Source organism: Lissotriton helveticus, chromosome 7 (genome assembly GCF_964261635.1).
Source record: "Lissotriton helveticus chromosome 7, aLisHel1.1, whole genome shotgun sequence".
In the NCBI taxonomy this organism is placed as follows: Eukaryota; Metazoa; Chordata; class Amphibia; order Caudata; family Salamandridae; genus Lissotriton; species Lissotriton helveticus.
This window is the reverse complement of record NC_136068.1, coordinates 601,496,981-601,519,573: the sequence shown is the minus strand read 5'-3', so window position 1 is coordinate 601,519,573 and position 22,593 is coordinate 601,496,981. Positions and strand designations below refer to the sequence as shown.

General features: G+C 45.1%; 1 protein-coding gene across 1 annotated transcript in view; it reads right to left on the bottom strand.

Annotated features, from left to right (window-relative positions):
• Nucleotides 1-22,593, bottom strand: part of HK3 (hexokinase 3) — a 397,869-nt gene that overhangs the window by 1,789 nt on the left and 373,487 nt on the right. Inside the window, exons 16-18 of the mRNA XM_078652800.1 lie at nucleotides 19,027-19,210; nucleotides 11,394-11,549; nucleotides 6,653-6,886 (exon numbers count right to left, since the gene is read on the bottom strand). Coding sequence (XP_078508926.1) covers nucleotides 6,653-6,886; nucleotides 11,394-11,549; nucleotides 19,027-19,210 — 574 coding nt within the window. The remainder of the gene's footprint in view (nucleotides 1-6,652; nucleotides 6,887-11,393; nucleotides 11,550-19,026; nucleotides 19,211-22,593) is intronic.

The following is a 22,593-nucleotide window of genomic DNA, read 5'->3' as shown; positions in this document are numbered from 1 at the left end:
AGCATTGCTCAATGAACAAGAGCTTTTAACATCAGGAATTGGCAACACCATCAAAGGGGCCGATTACGATGGCGGGCGGACAAAGTCCTCCAGCCATCGTAGCTGCTAAAAGGACCACCGCAATAGTTGCGTCGGTCCCACCACATCAATTATGATGCGCCCGCCAGTGTGGCGGGTGCATCCTGTATATTTTAAATTGCGGCGGGCGGTGATGCAAGTAGCACCCACTGCAATGTAAAATATACATGTTGTGCTTTTACATGCACAACGTGACAGGCACCGTGCGGTGCCTGCCACATTGTACATGTAAAAGCAGGGGGGTACCATATGTACCCCCCATGTGCACCCTCCACCCTCCCAACACCCTGGGGGCCCGCAACGGGACCCCAACAGCAGGAACCGCCAGCCTTTCCATGGCGGCAATGTCGCCATGGAAAGGCTTATCACGGCCTGCATTGTAATATGGATGGTGGTATCTTCCAGACACCGCCACCATATTAAACCCCCTTTTCCGCCGGTCGACTAGTCGACCGGCGGAAAAGCGGCGGACGGTCTTTCCGTCCCCCGTGGACCCCCCAGCCATCATAATGTGGTGGGGGGTCTTTGCAGTGACGATGGCGGGCGGATCGCCCCTGCCGGGCCAGCGGTGACCACCGCCGGCCCGGCAGGGGCGATCCGCCCGCCATCGTAATCGGCCCCATGTGCCCAAGTCTTAACCGCATGCGTGCGGGCGGAATTCCGCTCGTACGCTGAGATATGCGAAAGCGCATGTTACGTGACGAGCTGGGCTCGTCATCAGCGTAGCAGGAGGCTACCTCATGACGAGCCCAGCTCGTCATCAGCGTCGAAGGGGTTAAACAGATACAAGGGGTGACCTTGGAAAGGTTTCCACTGTTTGATACTTGTTGGACAGACCTTTTGAGCAGCATCAAAATCTTCCTGACTTTCTGGCATTTCACTTAATCTCAGGAGGGGGTTATTTGCAAAGGTGTGAAGGAATCCCTGGCGAGACCCAGCAGTATGTAAGTAGGGGAGTAAATCAGGCTGCAGAAGACCAATGCAATGATAGGTGACATGGCAGGCGTAAAGGCAAAACAGATTTAGGAAGGAGTTGTGGCGGGTGAGATGGATAAAGAAAAGTAGGCGATTTTGATGAGAGGTGGATTGGCTATCAGGCATCATAAAATGAAACAGTACTCGATGCCAGCGAGGCGACTGGTGCAGCGGGCTTTAGGTGAGGACTTCAAAAAAGAACATTGGGCTGTCGTCTGTCAAGGGGGGGATCAGAGAAACCAGGTTAGATGATTTCTCCAGGTGAGATCATCAGGGTCGGATTGGGATCACAATTCGGCCTGGGCACTCCCAAAAAAGTGTCCCACATTCCTTTATCACACCCATTCATGAAACAGCATTTGACTAGTCTCAACTGGCTCATTTTAGAACAATGTATAATAAATTATGTATTTTAAAGCTCATAGAGCCAGAAACATTGGTGAAAACTAGAAGCACCATGTTTTGGCTGGGCGAGCGAAGTGAAATAAAGTGGCCCAAAGGCCTCATCTCCTGATATTGCTATGTTTGCCACCTGCCTGTTTTTTTTTAACCAGCATTACCAGTATTTTAATGCCCTTGCCAGTACGTTAATAAAGAAAATCTCCTTAAGCTGGTATTTTCTCCCTCAATGGATATGTACTTTAAACGTTTAAACTGTAAACGTTAGGTGAAAGCAGTTTAAAATGTGATCTGAAGCTTCTTTAATGATCCACGACTGATAATTAAAACTAAACAAAGGAAGAAAATCCATGTTAAGAAGGAATACATACTTTTTTAATTATTAAATAGAGAATCCTCTCTCATTATTAAGTTCCAGCCTTCGCAGATTCTTCAAAAACGAGCAAACAGAGGGTATGTTTTTTTATTGTAGTTTTAAATAGCATAAACTCGGCCAAAGGGCGTAATTATATGAGCACCAGTTACATTACAGAAGATTAAATTCATTTTTATTTTAGGCCTTTGCGCAAATAAGTCATTTGCCTAGAATCACAGGATGTTGCGGTGAGGCTGGGACTCGAACCTATTTCCATAGTTCCACATTCGGCAGCTCTGACCCTAACATTACATTATCTCAATTTTTTGCTCTGGAAAAGGTGCTCCACGGCAAGGTTTATGCAAACATACACCCCCTCCCCCTTCACAACCAAGGTCTGAAAGACACTGTAGCCGAGGTGGCAACAACAGGCCCTCAGCAGGGCCATTCACTTACTCTCCCCAGCCCAGGCAACTTTAGCCTCAGGGGAGGGGTGAACAAAAGCGGGGGAGCCGAGGTGATGATGGCCCACAGCAGGGGAGTGGGACATTGCATCTGGGCATCTGTGCCGGGCCCACGGGAGCCCAGATAAAGTCTGCAGTGGACAGAACAATAGTGGTCTAGCGAGGCTGCTGAAAGCAACCCCCTTGGAGCCCCCTTGCTCATGATGCTGCCCCCCCCCCCCCTTACAGTGGCCTGGTGGGAAAGACAATAAGGCTCTATGGGCCGTTTGACAAAAACCGTCCCACTGCTGACCCTTAGGCGCCGGCCCATCGGCCAATGCCCGACTGCCCGCGTTACCAATCCGATGCTGGAGATCATGTAAAGTGGGAAAGGGAGAGGACCAAGGTCAGACCCCTGGAGAGTATTTGCAGAGGTCACTAGGCTAAGAACACACAGTTTGAACAATCAAAGTAGGAGGGGACAGTGCTGCTTATACCAAGACTTGACATAGTTGAGGAAACTGTGCTACTGTCCATAAGTGGCCAAAAAATAATGATGGGGTGGATGATTGATGTAGGGACAAATATTCACAGTTGTTTGTACCCTTTCGACCGTGTGTTTTTTTTCTTCATTTTCTCCTGTATGTTTGCTTAGATCATTTTTTCCAAGCCCCAGTGACCCAACATCCAAAGGCCTACAGAGACAGTAACTCAGTGTACTCCTGTAGAGCCTTAGGTAAATAGGTCTTGAGGGCACGCCCGCTGCCAACTGGCTGGTGGCAGGGTAGTTATTGTTCTTTGGGGTATAACAATAGGTCTGTAAGAAGCTGCTGAGGGCCCCGATCGCTAACCTCATGCGGGCCCATCTCGGGTGCATGAGTACCTTGTTCAAAAGGAAAACTAAGTCCTTGGATAGATTTTGAGGCAGAACCAGTCTATGGGCCCAGCTATTGGAAGCTGATGTTACAAGCCACATCTTGAAAATATCACAAAAGCAGACTAGCTCTCTTTTTCTGAAGTATAAACACATTTATCAGTGACAACGTGGGGCCCTACAAAGAGTGGGGCCTTTTACAAGCAATCTGGCTGCTGGTGCCTGATAACCACCACCAGCCCTTTGACTGGACGTGGGGTCTGGCCACTCCAGTAGCCCGAACACTCACTGTGCTTGACAAGCAAGGACCTGTAGAGCTTCCTGTGTGGTGAGCCGGGGGGCCCAGCCTGGAGATCCAGCCGTTCCAGCTAACTGCCCTCGAACGCTGCCTTAGAAGAGGTCGCAGCGCTATCCATGGTCCTGAAAATTTAGTACTTTTAACAAGGGCTTGCTAATTTTTACAAGGGTTTTTTTTTCTGACAGACACCGCACAACGGGGGCCCAAACTGGCATGCGAGGACCGATACAAAACCCTAACCATAACATTATTCCTTCCTTCTATCATTAACTGTTCTACCCAGAGATTTGAGATTATTTATAATTTTGCTACTTTCTTATTTTTATTACTGTTCTGCAAATGACACAGTTTTTATTAAAGTGTTTTCTTCTTTTTAAGTAATAATCCGGGCAGCTGGAATTATGAGGCAGGAGAGGGCCAAAATATGCGGCACGATTGAGTACATTACGCAGCAAGAAAACGCGAATTGTGTGGCATATGTAGCAATAGTATTACTGCATTATTTTGGCATTTTTTAAACCTGTGAACCCTGACTGGGCATTAATTGCACTTTTTAGTACCAGCCTAACACCCAACTATATCAATAAGCTAGATAAAGGTGACTAGTCAATGTTTGCAAAGTGCCTTCTACTGTGCGGCAACATGTGTTGCAGCGTTTTTAGTAACTTTTGATCCATTTGAGCTAGAAACTTTTTTTTGTTAAAACCTGCATATTATGCAGCAGATGATGGATTATGTGACAAATGGGACACATTTATAATTATGCGAAAATCACCGTGGCCGCACAATTGCATAATTCCAGTGGCCCTGGTAATAATCCTGAATGAACATTCACATTTGTTGCTAGTGTGTGTGTAATTATTGTGATGTGTTGTATCCGGCTCAAGTTTCACACCACCTCCAATGACCTTGGCCTTCAGTGCTTGACCAGGCTAACGCTGAGAGTCAACGGGGATGGGCAGGCCAACTCCACCCCACCCAAGACACAGTGTCTACAGCTTTCATGCTGCTTGCTGGTGCCCACAACTCCAGAATAATTGGTGCACATTGTGTGTGGCGATGGACTGGTACACGTGGATCAGTGCTGCTTCAGAGGGGTACACCTGGAGGAGCCCCCACCGCCACTGCTAAAGCAGACTGCGGGTGGTGACACAGCAGGTAAGCGTGCAGGGAGCACTTTAGTATAGTAGAAAAGAAGATGAGGATGGAGACAGACAGGGGGGTAGTTATCAAAAGTGCAGCAGGTGCAGTAGTGCCAGGTGCCCTCTCAGTCCCAATTCTGACTGTATTCCAGCACTCAAGCAAGGAATAAGTGAAGTCAATATTACTTGCTTGCATTGGGGCCCCTGGCTTCCTTGCTAAGACACTGAAGGAAGGGCGGAAATTAGAAGGGGTTGAAACGTCAGCATTGGGGCTGGTTGTAGCGCTCAAAGCCGAGTGGTATGTCCCGTTGAATAGCAAGTGTTTGAGACATGAGGGAAGGAGATGAGGTCAGATGTGCAAAGTAGCCTCAACAAGGTGTTTGGAGGGAAAACCGGAAGAACAAGGTGCAGAACAGGTGTGGTAAATGCAGTGTGAGTGTAAGATTCACTGCTGGGATGGAGAGCAGGGAGAGGAAGGACATATGGGGGATATACATTTATAAAGAGGGATAGACAGGAATGAGCAAAATAAAAAAGAGGAAAGTTCTATTGGTTTGTATCCAAGCTGCAACCACGATGACAAGGTTATGACCTGCGAGTACGGATGGTGTGATATTGAGGGACTGGCACAGCTGGTGCGGGTAGGGGTGTAGGTGTGAGATCAATGTGTGTAAGAGGTTTTTCTATGCCAACTTGAAAAGTCAGAGTATTGCTGCTTCAGGCGGCACACTCTTCACCACATTGGCATTTGGCATTTATTTGATGCAGATAGTTGACTCAATGCTAGCCCTTTGCCAGAGTCTGCAGTGCCTAACAAGCTTTCTGATACTTGCAGTGTTTAGTGTTCTCCGTGCAAAACGGTTAAAGTCGGTGTGTGCCGGGTGCCATGCGTTGAATCCTTAAATTGACCAATTTTTAATTGACTTTCGTAGTTCCATACTGGAAATCACATAGGAGTCCATACTTTTTGCAGTAGGCAGAAAGCATGGAACGCGCAAGATCAATGGGCGAAAGAGGGTTCGCCGTGTCAAATCTTTGTGTGTTTTTTGTAGACTGTGAGAAGTGAGCCACAAGTCCTGCTTGGGAGGGTAGCCATGACTTAGAGCCCCACAGATTGTACAGGACCATTCTAATGGTGGAGATTTGGTAATGGGAAGCGGAGGCTCTGTCATGGCTCATTCCATGTCCGCTCGGACGATGATCTGACATGGCCCATATTGTGGACGAGGACTTTGTTACAGTGTTTTTTTCACTGAGTTCTGCTGTCATAACTAATACTTTAATGATATAGATCCTGAGCACGGTCCTTACTTTGACAACAGTAGGGAAAGCGAGGATGGTGGGAGCTCCATTATGTACCATACTTTGCTTCAGTGATTGTTTATATTGTAGTGTAGTTTGGGTGTCTCTAATGGATGACCATGCTTGGTGTGGGGGAGAAAATCTCTATTTGTCCCATTTTTGGTACAAGGTCTCTGTGCTCTTTGTTGTTAAGGCCATTGTGTTGCCTGGCAGGCCCCTGCTATGATCTATTTCTTGGTTTTCTGGTTCTCTATGGACCACACTTTGCTGGGTCATTTTGTGGTTCCTTCTTTGGTTGGGGTATTCTGTTATTGTTCCTTTTTCGTTTGGCGGTTCTGATACCTACCCCAACGTTCCTTGGAGGATAATATGTCATAGACTAAACGTTGCTCCGTTATGGACTTTATTATCAATGGGGTTCTGTTATAGTCTACACTTTGGTTGGGAGCTCTGTTCTGTATGATCTGTACTTTGGGGTGAAGGATAGGCTATGGTCCATACCTCGGTTGAAGGTCTTTATGGTCCATTCTTTAGCTGAGACTGTGGTATGGTACTCATTTATGTGCAGGGCTCCCATCATTTGATTGAGGAGTTTTGCTGTGGTCCCTACTCCCTTTAGGGGAACTAATGGTATATCCACTGCCTCCAACTGGCATTTCTATGGCGTAACTTTGCATTGAAGTATTATGACAACCAACTTCACGTCTCCTCCGACAGAACGAGTATGAAACACACAAAGATGAGGCATTTCTCCTTTACCATTGGCATCACTGGCAATTTACTTACTGGGGGTGTAATTTGTAGAGTGTCCCATCCACTCCTACAGTGACCGAGAGGTGGTCAAGACAACGGTTCTGTCGTATTTTCTCCACCACTGCTGCAATCCCAGCACCGCACAGCCTGGCTGCCCTCTGCGAGATGACCTGGCAGACTTCCTTCACAATGATGCTGTCATCACAGGTACTCTGCAGGCCCAGGTCCGTCAGGATGGCGCGCACCTGGAGAAGGGCCAGGCTGTCCCTGCATGGAGAGAGATTAGCTAGACCGTGCACGAACACTAAAACATCTTGTCACACACGCAAGCGACTCTTTCACCCCTCCCGACAAGTATCCATTCAAAAGCAACAACAGACTCAGTTCAAGCATTCAACAAATCAGTAAGTGTAGATTGATTACTCTCCCCTTCTGGTATCTACTACAGTAGTATGGACACACCTACTCAACAGATGTCAACTTTTCAGAATGGGAAGGAGTTTTTTTGCATAAGTACCAGCAGTAAGAATGCTGACCAATCAAAGCCTGCTCAGCACTGATGTTTTCAGTGCTAAAAAAGCTATTTGTATTGGTTCCATCTGTATCAGAAAGCAGAATAGAACCTAAATTTGATCAGGCTCCCCCATTCTGGTTATTAACATTTTCTGAGGCTGCATATCATGCCTTTTTCATTCCAAACCAGGGCAATCTTGCATCATGTCAACAGGTTCCTACACGCCCTAAAGGAGCCGCCGCTTAGGGACGCGGTTATCATTAGAGCAGCAAGTGCTGCTTCAGGCACAACTCTGCCAATACTAACCCAAGCCTCCCTGCCCCCTTTCCTGCCCTGATGCCTCAAGAGACACTGCAGCAGAGATCTGGTCTAGAGTGGTCGCCATTGGTGCAGGTCTCACTACCATGATTGTGTCACCATGGGGTAAAATAATTCATGACATGGAACAATTCACAAACAAGTTTTAATACTCAGCAAAATCAGTGTATGCGATGAATGCCTTTTAGCCCAATGAAACATGTGACCAACACACTCCTTATATTGTAAGGATAATCTTTATTCGGAACCAGTTTCCAATACTCTGTTTAAACATGGAAGAAACACACAAGGTCAATGCGTCAGCGCTGTGGATCCCTCCCAACAGTGGTGGTCACACATACTGCACTGGTCGCGTGCTGCTTGAGAGAAAGTTTCCTTCCCTGACCCTCTGAGGCAATTGGTTATGGTTTACCAAACCAGTGCCCATCCCAATGTGGACTCTACAGCACCCACTGTGATGTCTTGATGAAACTTACCCGTTAGAATACACATAGCGGATATGTCAAATGCAGGCCTTGGTGACTGCTGACTGTTGTTCACATCAGGGCCGGACTGGCCGTAGCAAGCATTGGGCACTTTCCCGGGAGGCTGGAAGGGTGGGGCCGGTTTTGCAGCAGTCTGGACCGTTTTTTGTTACTATGGCCGGTTTTGCAGCGGTGCTGCAATATCAACCCCCCAGTACCAACAGCAGCAGTGCTTCACACTTGCACCACTACCTCTCCCCCCCCCCACACCCCCTCACCCCGATGGGGCTGGTCCTACAAAATTGTCATGGCTGATTCGGGTTCCCAGTCCAGCCCTTGTTCACATACTGTTTACCCTTCTACTTGCCCTGCTATAGGTTGCACAGTAGCACCCTGGAGTGAGTATATTCTTTTATTATTTATCACCCGCGAACACCACCCTGTGTGTCACCACATTATAGGCCCAGCGTACATTAGTACATCTAGGAAAGTGGCCTTCTCAGCTATCCATTTTACATATAATCCAGATACGGCATAATTGACCATATAACACACATCCTAATCTAATGATCAATTATTGCAGATGTTCCTACATCCATCATGTCCTGATGAGACCCCTGTATCTCTTGGGGGTAGAAAGGCCACCAACAGCATAAGATAACATACAAACTACATAATAGCAAAGGACTATTACTAATCAATGAATTTGGTTTGTTATGAACACACAAGACTTCCATCCCAATCACTTCTGCTTTAGCAATTCTTGGTTGTGGTTTCTTTCTTCTCACTGGGAACTGCACTTGCATGTTTCTTCGATGTTTTAATAATGATAACTGGATAAAGATTATCCTTATAATGTAAGGAGCATGATGGCCATATGTTTTGTTGGGTTCAAAGACATACAATGATTTTGCTGAGTTTAGAAAGTTGTGAGTGAATGATACCAATGAGAACCACTGTTCATGAATAATTGCTCGTTCCCATAGTTCCCATGGGTCTAAGGGTTGCTTGTGTCTCATAAATAAGATCAGAGAGATACAATTACCGCCGCTCCCTCTTGCTCTGTTAGTGGCTCTACTCTGCCCGGCCTTTACATCAGAGAGAAGCCTCTCTCCTGGACTCTCTTGAGTTCCCCCATCTGCTGCTACATGTCCACATACATACTAGGAGCACCAAGTGCCCTCTTCCCTTTCCTGCAATATGGAGGGCATTCAGATTCTTGGCATGCGTTATACCCCTGGTATTAAGCCGAGGGTACAGAATCTCTACGGTCTGCCTCTGGTTACCTGTGAAACCACAAACTCATTCTCAAGTCCCACTTTACCTGGAGATGCTTTTGTTGCACATAAGGGGCCTTATTTGCAAGATTTTGCCACAGAGCTGTACAGCAGGACTTCCTACTGCTCTGCCCTAGGCAAATGAAAATGGCAGATACAGTACATTCCTGTCCTTTTGCCCTGCGCTGGGGCACAATGGGCTGCCGTGCACCAACACAGGCACCTTAGCACCATGGTGCAAGGGTGCCTGCATTGCAGGGATGATTCTGCAGCACATAGTAAAAGAGAAAAAACGAGGAGAAATAAAGGTATTTCACCTCGTTGCGCCTTCCTTTCGCCTACCCTGGGGAGGTGTACGTTTTTGGTGCTGCCTCAGAGTTATGATTCCTCGGAAATATGGGCAGTGCCAAAAAGACATGGGTGTTGTTGGGAATGCCCACCGCAACACCCATTGCATGCCCCTTTAACACGGAAAACAACATTAAAGGGAACAATATTTAAACAGCCACATTAAGCTACACAAAGTGGCTTAGTGCTGCCTGGTAAATATGGAGCAGGCCTCTGCGCTACCGGAGCGTCGCAAAAAGTGATGCTCTAGTGGTGCAGGCTAATTGTAAATGAGGTCCTTGGTGTGGCTGGGGGTGGGGAGGCAGGAGTAGGGGCGAGTGGGAAGCAGTTCTCTCCTGCAGTGTGCAGCATTCAGCTGGCTATGGAAGACCCCTCCCTCCTCAAGTTTCTTGGTACTGTGGTCTTTGTGCATGATGGTGTGTGGTGTGCTAGCGACAATACACAGACACCGCTGCAATCCGCAACTTCTATATTAATTTGCCTTTCTGTTTCTGAGTAATGGTCCGCACTGGTAGACATTGCATTCATTAACAAGAGTCCATGTATTACTAAGTCATCAACTAAAGCCCAGATATCCTACCATTCACGACCACTGTAGCATGAAAAATCAGTAGAGCTGCATTGTGGCAATGGTACAATGTTGACAGTACCAGATTTAGCAAGAGCCACAAACCAATGATGTCACTGTCTGAGCCTTGCGTGAGATTTATAATCAAATAAAACATCTGAGTGCCAGTTTCAAAGCAAAGAAAACCACAGGAAAAGGCACATACGAAATGGCATTTTAGGCAATTATACATTTTCTAATCTTCCCTTGTTTGCATCAGGTTTCCTTTCTTGTTCAGAACTCATGCAAACCCAGGTCCTTTCATTTTAGTAGATCCAACTTTGCTTTAAGCCCTTCGCTGCGGGGTGTTTCCCCCCGGCTGTGCGGGGGGAGGGGGGCCGCACGAGGCGCAGCTGTGCTTATGACGAGCTCAGCTCGTCATGAGGCACAGTGGAGCTGAGCTCGTCACGACCACACCCGTTTTGGAACGTTCTGCACAGCGGGGAAATTATCCCCGCGTGCGAACGTTCCAACGGCCGTGACGAGCTCAGTTCGTCATGAGTGCAGCTCAACCGTGCCTCATGACGAGCTCAGCTCATCATAAGGACACAACGGGTTAAAATTTATGGCTGTCTGCACTGTTACCACCCTGTTACTTTGCCTTTTCATGTTTGCAGATGGGGTGGCACGCTGTAGTGCAAAGGGATTATGGGGAAGGACCTGAGTCAAACTTTCAGTGCAAGAATGTGTTAGCACCCAAGTTCATGAGTGATGCCGTTTGTGCCGCTTTGCACTACCAAGTGCCGCCATGCCTCACACAACCATACATGCAAACATATAGCAATGCTGAGTCTTAAGCAGCAGGGGTTTAAAAAGTATCAATCAAGACATGTATACATAGATGTGAGGGTAAATCACACAAACAAAAGAACAGTTGGCACAACCTAAGCCCCAATTCAGATGAAGATGGTAGCAGAGATTCCACCAAAAAACAGCAGATCCCAAAAGATCCAACAATAAGCTAGATACATAATGGATGGTCTGGAACCTGACAACAATAAAATAGGTTCAATAAAAAGCTTCTATACACCATATCACTGCCAGGTCCAGCCATCCGGACACCCTCCGCGCCAGTCTATCACTGGTGTGTAATCCCAAACAACTTAGAGCATCTGCATCAATCTGCAGTTGAGAAACCCCCACTGCTGAGCTCCACATATCTTGCTCTCATATCTGGTAACCTCCTACTTTGTAAAAATGGCCAATAACCAAGGAGTGAATGACATTTACCACAATGGCGACTCACCTTTCGATCTCCGATAGGAACTTGGTTTGGAAGATGTCCCTTGTGTTGAGTCGCTCAGAGATTCGGCCACGGAACAGGATGCCTTTCTTGGTTAAATCTAGGAGGATCTTACGGACAATTTCACCCAAGTACATGCCACTGATCATCTTCTCGTACCTGCAACCACAGGGAGAAGGGGAGAATATGGTGGGAGAGATATATATATATATAGAGAGAGAGAGAGAGATAGAGAGAGAGAGAGACACCTCTAGGTTAATGTGACCTATCATCAAGATACTTCTTTGCTTCAGTCATACCCTTCATGGATCCACATGTAATCCTGGAGTTAGCGGCAAGGTGCTTAACACACAAGTCATGGTGGTGTCTCTTCTTTCCTTGGGTTGCTCCACTACCCCATAGTGGCAGACCCTGCAGACCATGTAGCATGGCTGGTGTTACTTTAGACTGTGGATCTGGGATGGACTTCACAGAACTTTTACCATAAAGGATTACATAATGACTATTCCTTTGCTGTTCGTGGATGACCTCCTCAGAGGAGGTCCCTGAGTGAACCTATAACGCCAATTCTCAAGAATGTGTACATATATATTTGTAGCACAATATTTAAAACCTGATATTTTGGTAGTACAGCGTCCGTTCTTATGAGTAGCTACAATGCCACTATTGTGGAACACTCAAATCTTGCACTGCGCCTTGCTGATTAGTGGCTAGAATACGGCTGTTTATACTATTCCTCCGCAGGCACATGCTGTACCTAATGAGATAATGCTTCTTTCTGTCCCACTGCATGATGACCCTTCAGAGCATATACTATGAATGGCCGCATAATGCCTATTACTTTGGTTTGTGCCTCAGCTGCCCATTGTGCTCCACAGACCATATACTACATCTGATGCATGACTGCAACGCCTAAGGTTTGTGTCATTCACCCTGGGCATCTCATATTGCAATGTGGTTTAAACTGAATAATAGATAATCCAAAACTGGGAGGCTTCTACATGCAAGCACAGATAGGTCTTTTCTGACATGTTTCTTAGAAGCAAAACCAAAGGGGATGATGGACAGAGTGTAGAACACTGCAAGCACTCACCCCCAGTCAACTGATCTGGGTTTATTCAGTCATCCTTCTCTAGCTCACTCCGCCACCCCAGTTCAGACATGGCCATGTGCAAATCAGTCTGACCCCGTGCCTCATGGGAACAGTCCAGCCCGAATTGCCAAGCCATGTCTCCCCTGGACCGGAAACAAGCATCCTGGGACTGGTTTCTTGCTAATCAGCCATCATCAGCCAGGCTAGCTGGAATCCAGTGGCAAAGTGAGCAAAGGACCCACGTCTGGGCATACTCAGCCAACTTAGGGCAAACAAAGCAAAACCAAAGGGGATGATGGACAGAGTGTTGAACACTGCAAGCACTCACCCCCAGTCAACTGATCTGGGTTTAATCCATCATCATTTTTTAGCTCACTCCGCCACCCCAGTTCAGACATGGCCAAATGGAAATCAGTCTGACCCTGTGCCTCATGGGAACAGTCCAGCCCGAACTGCCAAGCCATGCCTTCCCTGGACTGAAACAAGCATCCTGGGACCGGTTTCTGGCTAATCAGCCGTCGTCAGCCAGGCTAGCTTAAATGCAGTGGCAAAGTATTTCTTAGAAAGCCATCAGTAATTTCACGCCAAAACACTTCCTCAAAGGAAAAAGAAGGGAGGACTAGGAGCCAATAAAATTCCAGTACCTAGGCTCCGAAAGTAATAATCATATCAACTGGGAAGGTACTATTCCTATCAACAACAAAAATACAGGGGGAGGCAAGATAGCTTTTTTAATCCTCCCATGAGAACCATCACACTAAAAAACTTTTTCGGGATCTCCTAGACAGTTTTATCTTATTTTCCCTCACTTCTATATACACAATCAGCCCACACTTTTAGGACGCCCTCATTCTTACACCCTTCATCAGACGGCATGAACTGCAAAAGATCTCTGCTAAATAGACCCTTCGTGGGGCCTTTAGGGCATTGCAGCGCCGGGCCTACGAGGAGCAACGCCCAATGATGAAGCATAACTTCCCAAGGGGTGTGTGAGGGCCACAAGAAATAGTCTGTAGGATTCCCCTTCCTAGTTTTATCCCCGTTTAGTCTCCCCCTCCATTTATTTTGATAGGTACAGTACCTTCCCAGCTGATCTGCTGACCATAACACTTCCCACATATGTCACAGTGCGTCCACATATTAACAGCCCATCCATACATTAGCAAGTAATGCTTAAGCACCCTATTTCTCACCTGTTTTACACTTCAAATTCAGGCAGTCGCTCAACATTAAAATACAATATTCACGCAGTGGCTCAGTGTCAAAACAATATTCACGCGTTTGGCTCAGAGTCAAAACACAATATTCACGCATTGGTTCAGCGTCAAAACACAATATTCATGCATTTACTCAGCGTCAAAACATCTTAAGTGCACAGTTTTAGTCCTCACGATGGATATCAAAACACTACCCATATAGGCCACATGACAGGCACGCATTGTACCATCTAGAGCACTCTGACTGCGAAGCGTGCTATCCACATACAGTGCCTCTGGAGGGGTATGAAGTGCTATATAAGGGCAAGTACAATGCAACACTATACACCTTTTCGATGAAACGTTTGTGCACAGGTTCCCATGGTGGTGACATTAGCCTTGTAAGTCTCAATGGTGGAATTATTATTATAAGACCTTTTAAAAAAGCTCTAGTTCATGCAGTCCTTAATTTGAGCCAGTAGCATCCTGTGGACACCACCAGCACTTACTTCTTTAAAGGGCAGGACTTATTTCATTTGCTTCTACAGGGCAGCCAGCCATGGCCCGTGCAGGTAAGAACAGTGGGGCGGTGGGGCCGGGGTGGGGGGGGGGGGGGGGTGGGGGGATTTGACTGACAACCACGAGAGAAAATCAAATAAGTAACTAATTTTCCCTCATCGTCATCGAAATCGTGCCCACAGCCACCTTTGCTACGCCACTGGTGCTCCGCTATACATAATATCTGTTTATGTCTCTCGGCCCATGCAAACCCTTAACATTTTAAGGCATGGCCAAAATGAGCTCTGCCCAGTGCCCCGCCTTTCAAGGGAGCCCTCATTAATAGATTAAGTACTTTTTTGCTAGGTTCAAAAATCTTCACTTGGCTGCTGATCATGCTTTTTAAAAACATCATCTTTCCCAGGAAGAAGAACATTCTCAGCATCACCTTTCTTTGCCTTTCCACTCTTTTCTACATCCTCCTACCAACGTTTTTTATGTCAAATTCTCAATTTTTAAGCATTTCTTTTCTGATTTGATTTTCCTCTCTTTCTTCTGATCCCTCATCTTTTTTTGTGTTCTTATCCCCCCAGCCCCTGCTTTTTTACACCCTTGCTCAAATATAATTCCCACTCTCATCCTTAGTTACGTTTTTTTTCTTTCTCTCACCTCTCACGTTTCCTTCCCTTTCATCATGATCACCTCAGCCTCTTTGCTTTATTCCTACCCTCTTGAATGATTCCTCTTCTACTTATCTTTCTCTCTCCTTTACATTTGCTCCTCTTTCTTTTCACTCATTTGCTTGCTTCCCAACATCCTCTCATTTATTATTTTTGTCTCCTTGGCCTTATTTTCGCTTTCTCATCCTACCTCCTCTTTCACTCTCTTTTCCTTTCTGTCCCTTTCTTCATTCTCTGTTTACTTCTTTCTCTTCTTTTTATTTCATCTTAAATGCCCAATCAAATGCAGATCTCAATAGAGCTACTGTTCTTGCATGAAGAGGGGTGTAACTGGAGACCATGTATAATCTGAGAGTAATGGTAAGTCTGCACAATAGAAGACCCACAGATGTAGGGTAGACTTAATACCGGAAAAGGTAAGGCTGAGTCTGGTAAATAAATAACGGGTAGCAAATGGTGAGACTGGGTGAGCTAGCGGTCCCCATTTGCTGCCATGTTTCCATAAAATCTCTCTTAGAGTTTATCCTAGGCCTCAAACCAAAGAGAGATGACCTCATAATCGAAGACCTCACTGTCTTTTCCTGTGGTATGTACCATGTCACATATGGGTTGGTAATTTCCTAGTCAGGTTAAAGGTCATGTGATGTTATTTCCTGTGATGTCATCGGTATGCTAACTAGAACACTTGAAATCTGAAACATCCTATCTCATTTAGCTCATAGAATGTTGCAAAATACACCACAAGCCCATAGTGAGCTGCCTCGGGTGCTCCATGATGTGCACATAGGTCAAAGGTTAAAAAGAAGGGCGAGACTTTTGTTTTTATGTAAGTCATGTATGTAAGTAATTGCTGCTCATGTGCCTTTTTTTATTTGACATGAAATGGTATCGTATTATGCAATGGGAGTGAATTAGCCAAAAATGGTTGGGAAATTCAAAGTTGTTGGAAACAGGGACCTTTAAAATATGTTTTGTCCAGGGCTCCACATCCTTAAAATGCCCCTGTATGTTAATGCATGGTCTGAAGGGCATGAGTTTGAACCCTGGCACAGGAGGCCTTCCATTCTTCATAGTACCATACATTGAACATTTGTCATGCCTGTTATTTACAGAGCTTAGATATTGCTGTGCTGAGGTGTGTTATGAAGAACTGAACAAACCATGTGATTACAGTTTGTTATTGCCATGAGCCAAGAGGTGTGTGCAATGCCAGTGGTGCAAGTGGGCTACATCAATGGTGAAAGTGGCCAGAGACCCCATTAAATATTGTTCAGGCACCAGCACTTATGTGGTTTGTTTTAATAAATTTAGCTCTGACTGCATGGATATTATTGTGCTCAATTATGACTCTTATTATAATTGTGGTGAGGCCTTAACATGAGTTACCAGCTATATTAAAACTATGAGTTCCGCTGGAACACTGGACGCCCACTGTCCATTGGCGTTCACCCAAAGTCTTCGGGTGAGATACCTGGTGCAAAATGAGGACTAACCAAGGGGAATTGAGACTCGAATTAATTTCTGAATTCAGAGGAACCCCTAGTAGCTTTCACCCAAAGAAAACAATACTGTGGTATAGATAACTCTTAACCCCTTGTGTACTCAGGACGCCCCCGGCTGTCCTACGTCACGTTGGGCGTGTGCTCAGGATGGCCAGGGGCCGTCCGAACTCCAGCGATTCCGCAGCGCGGCGCAAATTCCCTGCCTGTGCGGAACAATTCATTAGTGGGCGGAGTTCGGACAGCCCCCGGCCGTCCTGAGCTCACGCCCAGGATGGCCGGGGGCTGTCCTGAGCACGCAAGGGGTTACACCCCCTAATTAAATTCCCACACCGCAGCAGAATTTGCGTCACAGGGAAGGGGTTAAGGGCATAGTTACCAGAAACCTCATAACAAGGATCGAAGTATTTTTCTCGTTTCTGGATGACCCATAAACATTGATAAGTATAACTTTACTCAGGCCTATGCTGAGCCCTCATCTAATAAATTAGCATACATATTTTTTTACAGGTGTTTGTAAAGCTGCAAAATGTTAATATAAACACATGCAAATACAATCATTCCTTAGGACCTGTTTAGAATTTGGCAGGCGGATCACTGTCCGTCAACATGGCAGAGGTCATTAACTCTGTCATTCTGGACAGACTACCGCCCACCATATTAAGAGACCAGCACTGTGGAAATCTCCACGCCTACGCTAAGATGGCTCCTCTGGAAGCACTGAAAGGGTCTGATTCAGAGGTTTGCGGTCAGCACGCCTACTGTCAGCATTGCAAATGTCATTATGTCCACCACCCTGGCCAGACTACTGCCCACCATGGAGGCACTTTGAGCAGCCACAATTGTTGTGACACAGCAAACATTTTTGCTTTTCAAAACAAATCTGAAAGCAGAAATTTGATTTTGTAAAACAAAATACTAATGACCCTGACACCTGGGAGTTTTCTCCCAGGATGTGGGTGTCACTTTCATTTTTTCCTGCCTTTCATTGGCAGTCCCAAATAGAACAAAAAAATACATCAGACCTTCCACTCTAAATAGAGCAAACTGTCTGATGTACTTACAATGATGGCCCCAACTCCATCAGGTCATCGGTGTAGGGATTCCACCGATGGAGTCATTGGGGGCACCGTGGTCAGAGACATGACAGTGCGCCCGACTCTAAGCAGAGTGGACAGATCATCAGTATGCAGAGAAGTGTTTCCACCATGTTTGTAGTCGGTTATCCTGTCTGCCAAACTCTAAATCAGTCCGTAAGGCTAAGATAGAGCGAAACACATACCAAAGCGAGCTACCATCTTGCTGTGTAGGATGATCCTATTGTATGATACTGAGCCTCCTTAAGGACCTCCATACATACCAGTTGTACCTTTAATGACCTTTGGCTCTCTAAGTCTATTATCCCCATAATTATTGTCAGCAAGCCTGACATACCAAATATTCCCATTGTGAGGTCAAGTATGAAACTCTTCTGTTTGGCTAATGTTGGTGCAATAAGTATTGGTATTGTTGAATATCTATCTTTATGGCTACCTAAGGATTCAGGGGGATAGATAGAAAAATGTATGCAAATATCCTGTACCAATTCTTAAATATTGTGTGAGTGTGTATGTCTGTCCATCTTTCCGTTCATGTGGGTGCTTATATGTGTGATCTTGTGGTTGTGTCTGCTTTGCTTGTTACGGAATAGCTGCTGGTGAGTATGTCTTGTGAATAGACTGCAGACCTTCCCGAAGAACGTCTGCCATATAGTCATCTAGCCCCTCATGCCCTTTGCATGTGGCTGTTTCTTTGTCTGATTATTTACATGCTCATATCCATGTGTGATGGCTGCTAAGAAGTTTAGCGAATCCTCATTCATAACAATCTATCCAGAAAAATTATATGGGAGATCGAAAGCTGTAAAGACCAAGAGGCCACTGCAGCTTGCACCAACCATCGCCCCATCATCACTGCCAATGACGCTACCAAAACAACTACTGACCAACTCTCTCGCCTTCAAGTGCAACAGTTCTGATTATTCCAGGTCCTCAAAGCTAAAGAAGTGGCTGGGGACGCAGGTATTAGTTCTTTCTAATGTATATTGTATTCATAAAGAACTGTTGTTCTGCTCATCTGTAAATTAGATAAGCAGCACCACCATGTGGCAGAGGGGAGACAACCTTTACAACGCAACTTTTACTACGCAGTGCCATTACGACGCAACTTTTACAACGCATACCATTACAACGCTTTGCACTGGGGGGCGCTCTAGGATAGGGAATAGGTTTAATTTACTATCCAACACCTTCCCTACTATCCACGGGGACTGGAGATGGAATAGTAAATTAAACTATTGACTATCCAGCGCCCCAAAGCACTATGCGTTGTAATGGTATGCGTTGTAAAAGTTGCGTCGTAATGGCATGCGTTGTGAAAGTATGCGTTGTGATGTCATACATCCGCGGCAGAGTGGCATAAGTGTGGTGATGACAAGTGCTGGGGCCAAGCACTGGAAACTAATTAAGTGCAGGTGCCGAATACCAGTAACAACCGGTTCAAATTAAGCACTGTGGTTAGGGGCTGGCATAAAATATCCACGTCAAAAATTGGAGCGTCACTGCGTACACTGGGATCCCTTGGGTATCTGTTCAAATTCATGGTACACACAGAACTCATTTTCATACTCACTTCTGCATTCCAGGGTTGATGGAGAAAGAATCCACTTCTCTGTCGAAAGAGGTGAAGAGGTCATCCAGGCCTCCCTTGTCTCCAAAGGCACCCCACTCCATGTTCACACACATGCGACCCGTCTCCCCATCCACCAGTTCTACATTCCGTAGCTCCTCCATGTAGCAAGCATTAGAGCCCGTCCCTGTGAAAAGTGAACGGGTTACAGGCACCTTGATTTTTCTGAGAGTCACATCAAGCGTTTAGAAGCAGCTAAAGAAATATGGCACTGTGTATACTATATAAATAAATACCAGGTCATGGTACACCCACAACTTGCAAATGTGTACTGACTAAGCTCCTGTTTAGTGTTGCACATATAGTTACTGTTATGTTTAGTGCTTGATGAAAGGGTTTATTCACAAACTGCATTTTGTAATTCCTCAGTATTACAACAGTATTCCACATGTACTACAAAATGCTATTCACAGGCCTGTGGGCGGAGACCTCTCCTATCTTTTCTGTGCAGTGACCTCTGCCATAGTGGAGGAGATCTCTTCACACACAGGTATACATTTCAGTAGTAAATGTGGGAGCGACAAGGGAAAGTGGCTGGAAAATGAGAATTATTTATAACTAGATGGAAGGGGTTTGCAGAAATCTTAGAAGGAGTTTAGAGATGGATGTGCTAATACAAACACACCCCCTGAAAAGAGTAAGACCATTGCTCTTCACAAACTGCACTTCTAAAGTAATAAAAGTCCTAAAGATGTCAAAACAGGTGTAAATGTACTCCAGCCTATCCTTAGAGTACATCAAGTATCATACATGGCCACTCACAATAAAATAACATCCCATAAGAACTAATATTATTAATGAAATGGTAATACAATTATTTTCTTAATTTTAAAGGTTATGTTATACTTGATTTATAAAAAGACACTTTTATTACAGAATTAAACATAATGTAAATGAATTACACATATGATTTTGAACATAATTTACAACACATCAAATGAAAAATAAAAGTGATAGTGATGGTGTTTTTTCTAATTGTTATTTAAACATTAGTTATATATTAAATTATTAGATTCATATAGTTATTTCATTCACATTTACTTTGATGAGTTAATGTGCTGTGACATTTTATTAGTTCTATATAATGTGCTGTGACATTTTATTAGTTCTATGTAATATATAAATAAATAAATAAAATCAATTCATATTTATATTTACATTAAAATATTTGTACTAATCTTTTTAAAGAATAATAAGCTACATTTTCCCATCCCTAGGAGATTTCCACCTATGTGTGCAGACTTACTAGTAGTAAATTTAAACTTGTAAATACTTTTTTAAGAGGCTTTAGCTCCTGAAGTGAGGGCGTGGAAACAAGTAAATCTACACTCGGAAATGGTGAATGGTGAATGGCAAAAATGTGTAGAATTACACCTATATGATTGCGGTATATACGCATGTGATAAATATACATGTGTATAAATAGCTTTGAAGTTAGCCCTCTAAAGTTAGATGTAGGGCAGACCCATTCCTTGCAGTTCATAGTGGGTTAGAAGAGCCGCTCCCAGGTTCGGTGAGATGTAGAACATGAACTAAGTAGTTGGAATGAAGGTTAGGTTTTGCATTACGGTAAATGCACCATGTTAGTGATGTGGTTCCAGGTTGCTGTCAAATTTTCGATTGTGATGGGTTTATTAATTTATTTATTAAGTTTTATATAGCGCGAACAAGATCCTGAAGGATATCAGAGCGCTTTACAGTAAGCAGAAGGAAAGAACAAGGGGGTAGTATAAACATCAACATCAATTGGGAAACAGCAGCAAGAAAAAAATAGGAAGATAGTGGCTAGGGTTATGTTTAATGCGACAGCCAGTGCTGGACAGGGAGAAGATATTCAAGACAACTCACACTTGATTAATTATAATCTTCCCAGATGGAGTTGCAAGTGTGGTTGGTGCTGGGTATATGTTTATGGTTAGTGTTAGAGATGTAGTCAAAGTTGGGATATGTGAACACCATCCCGCATAGCACACACTAGGATAGGGGCACTTTTACCAGTTGCAGTGTGGGTTGAAATAAGGTTGAAGGTTGAAGTCAGTGACAGGGTTGTGTTTGACTTACAGCTGGGGAATGGGGAAAGGCACCCATCCACCTCGTGTTGGGTTAGTGGTTCGGTTTGAGGTTAGGGCTGTGCTTAGGCTGCAGTCAGGAATAGGGTAAATGCATCTTCTCCAACAAACACTGACTTAATGATTAGGCTCCTGACATGGATCAGGGTTCGAATGGGCCCAAGGTTTGAAGTAATGGGCGACGTTTGCAGTTAGGGTTGGAGTTAGTATTAGGGTCATATATGGACTACATCTAGAGATAGGTTAAAGCCAGCACTCGCAGCTCACAAGGAACATTTCTGGATGTGATAGTGGTTGAACTTGGGGACAGGGACACAGTTTAGAGAAGTATTTGAGTTCTTGGATTTCGTTAATGTTAGACTTCGAGACAGGGTGAAGACGTCAAGTGCGGCACACACCAAGAAAGAGATAATGGTCCCAGTTAGCACTTGGGCTGTGGAAAGGGCTACAGTTAGCAATGTTGTTGTGCTTGCATGAGAGCTTTGGTTTGCATTAAAGAGATCAGCAACACTCATTGGGTTAGTGATAAAGTTTGGATTCTAACTCACATTAGTTATAGGGATTAGGATGAATGTACATGTGGGCTTGTGTTAGGGGTGGGATAAATGTATCCCATGCAGGTCGCAGTGAGCATGTGATAAGTTGGCTGGTTGAGGTTGAGACTGGGGCAACTCTTAAAGTTTTGTTTTGTTACAGTTAACATTACTGTAAACGCACTGTCTGCAGCTCACAAGGGGGGAGTAATAAAGTTTCTGGCTCGTGTTGGGATGGGAGCTGGAGTGAAAGATAGACCTGGAGTAGAGGATAGGTGTGGGTTAGGGATACTGTCCCAGCTATGGCTATCATTAGTTGTTTTTGCATTTGTCACCCCGAGTGGGATGGGTATGCTCAGACGTGAGTCCCATGCTCTCCACGCCACTGGAGTCAAGCTATCCTGGCTGAAGACCGCCGAAATGCCAGAAACCGGTCCTAGGATGCTTGATTCGGGTTCAGGGAAGACATGGCTTGGCAGTTTGGGCTGGACTGTTCCCATGAGGCACAGGGTCAAGGCTGATTTGCATATGGCCATGTCTGAACTGGGGTGGTGTGGTGAGCAACAAAACGATGGATTTAGGCCCAGATCTCTGTATTGGGGTGAATATATGACATTGTTCTGCATTCTGTCCATCAACTGTTGTTTTTGCATATGATTAGTATTAAGCACAGGGTTAAAGACGAGGTAAAGGTATCTTTGGTTACTCATAGAGGGTTATGTGATAAGGTTCCATATTATGGTCAGTTTTGTGTTTGGGGATGGGACTTTTCAAGTTATATAAACACCCTATATTTTGTGTGTGCAAGGGGTGCAATGCAGTGCATAATTTGAGCCGGTGGTTTCGGGGCTCAGCACCAGCATTTAATTGCCACTTATAATAACTACCACATGGTGGCTCTGTTTGTG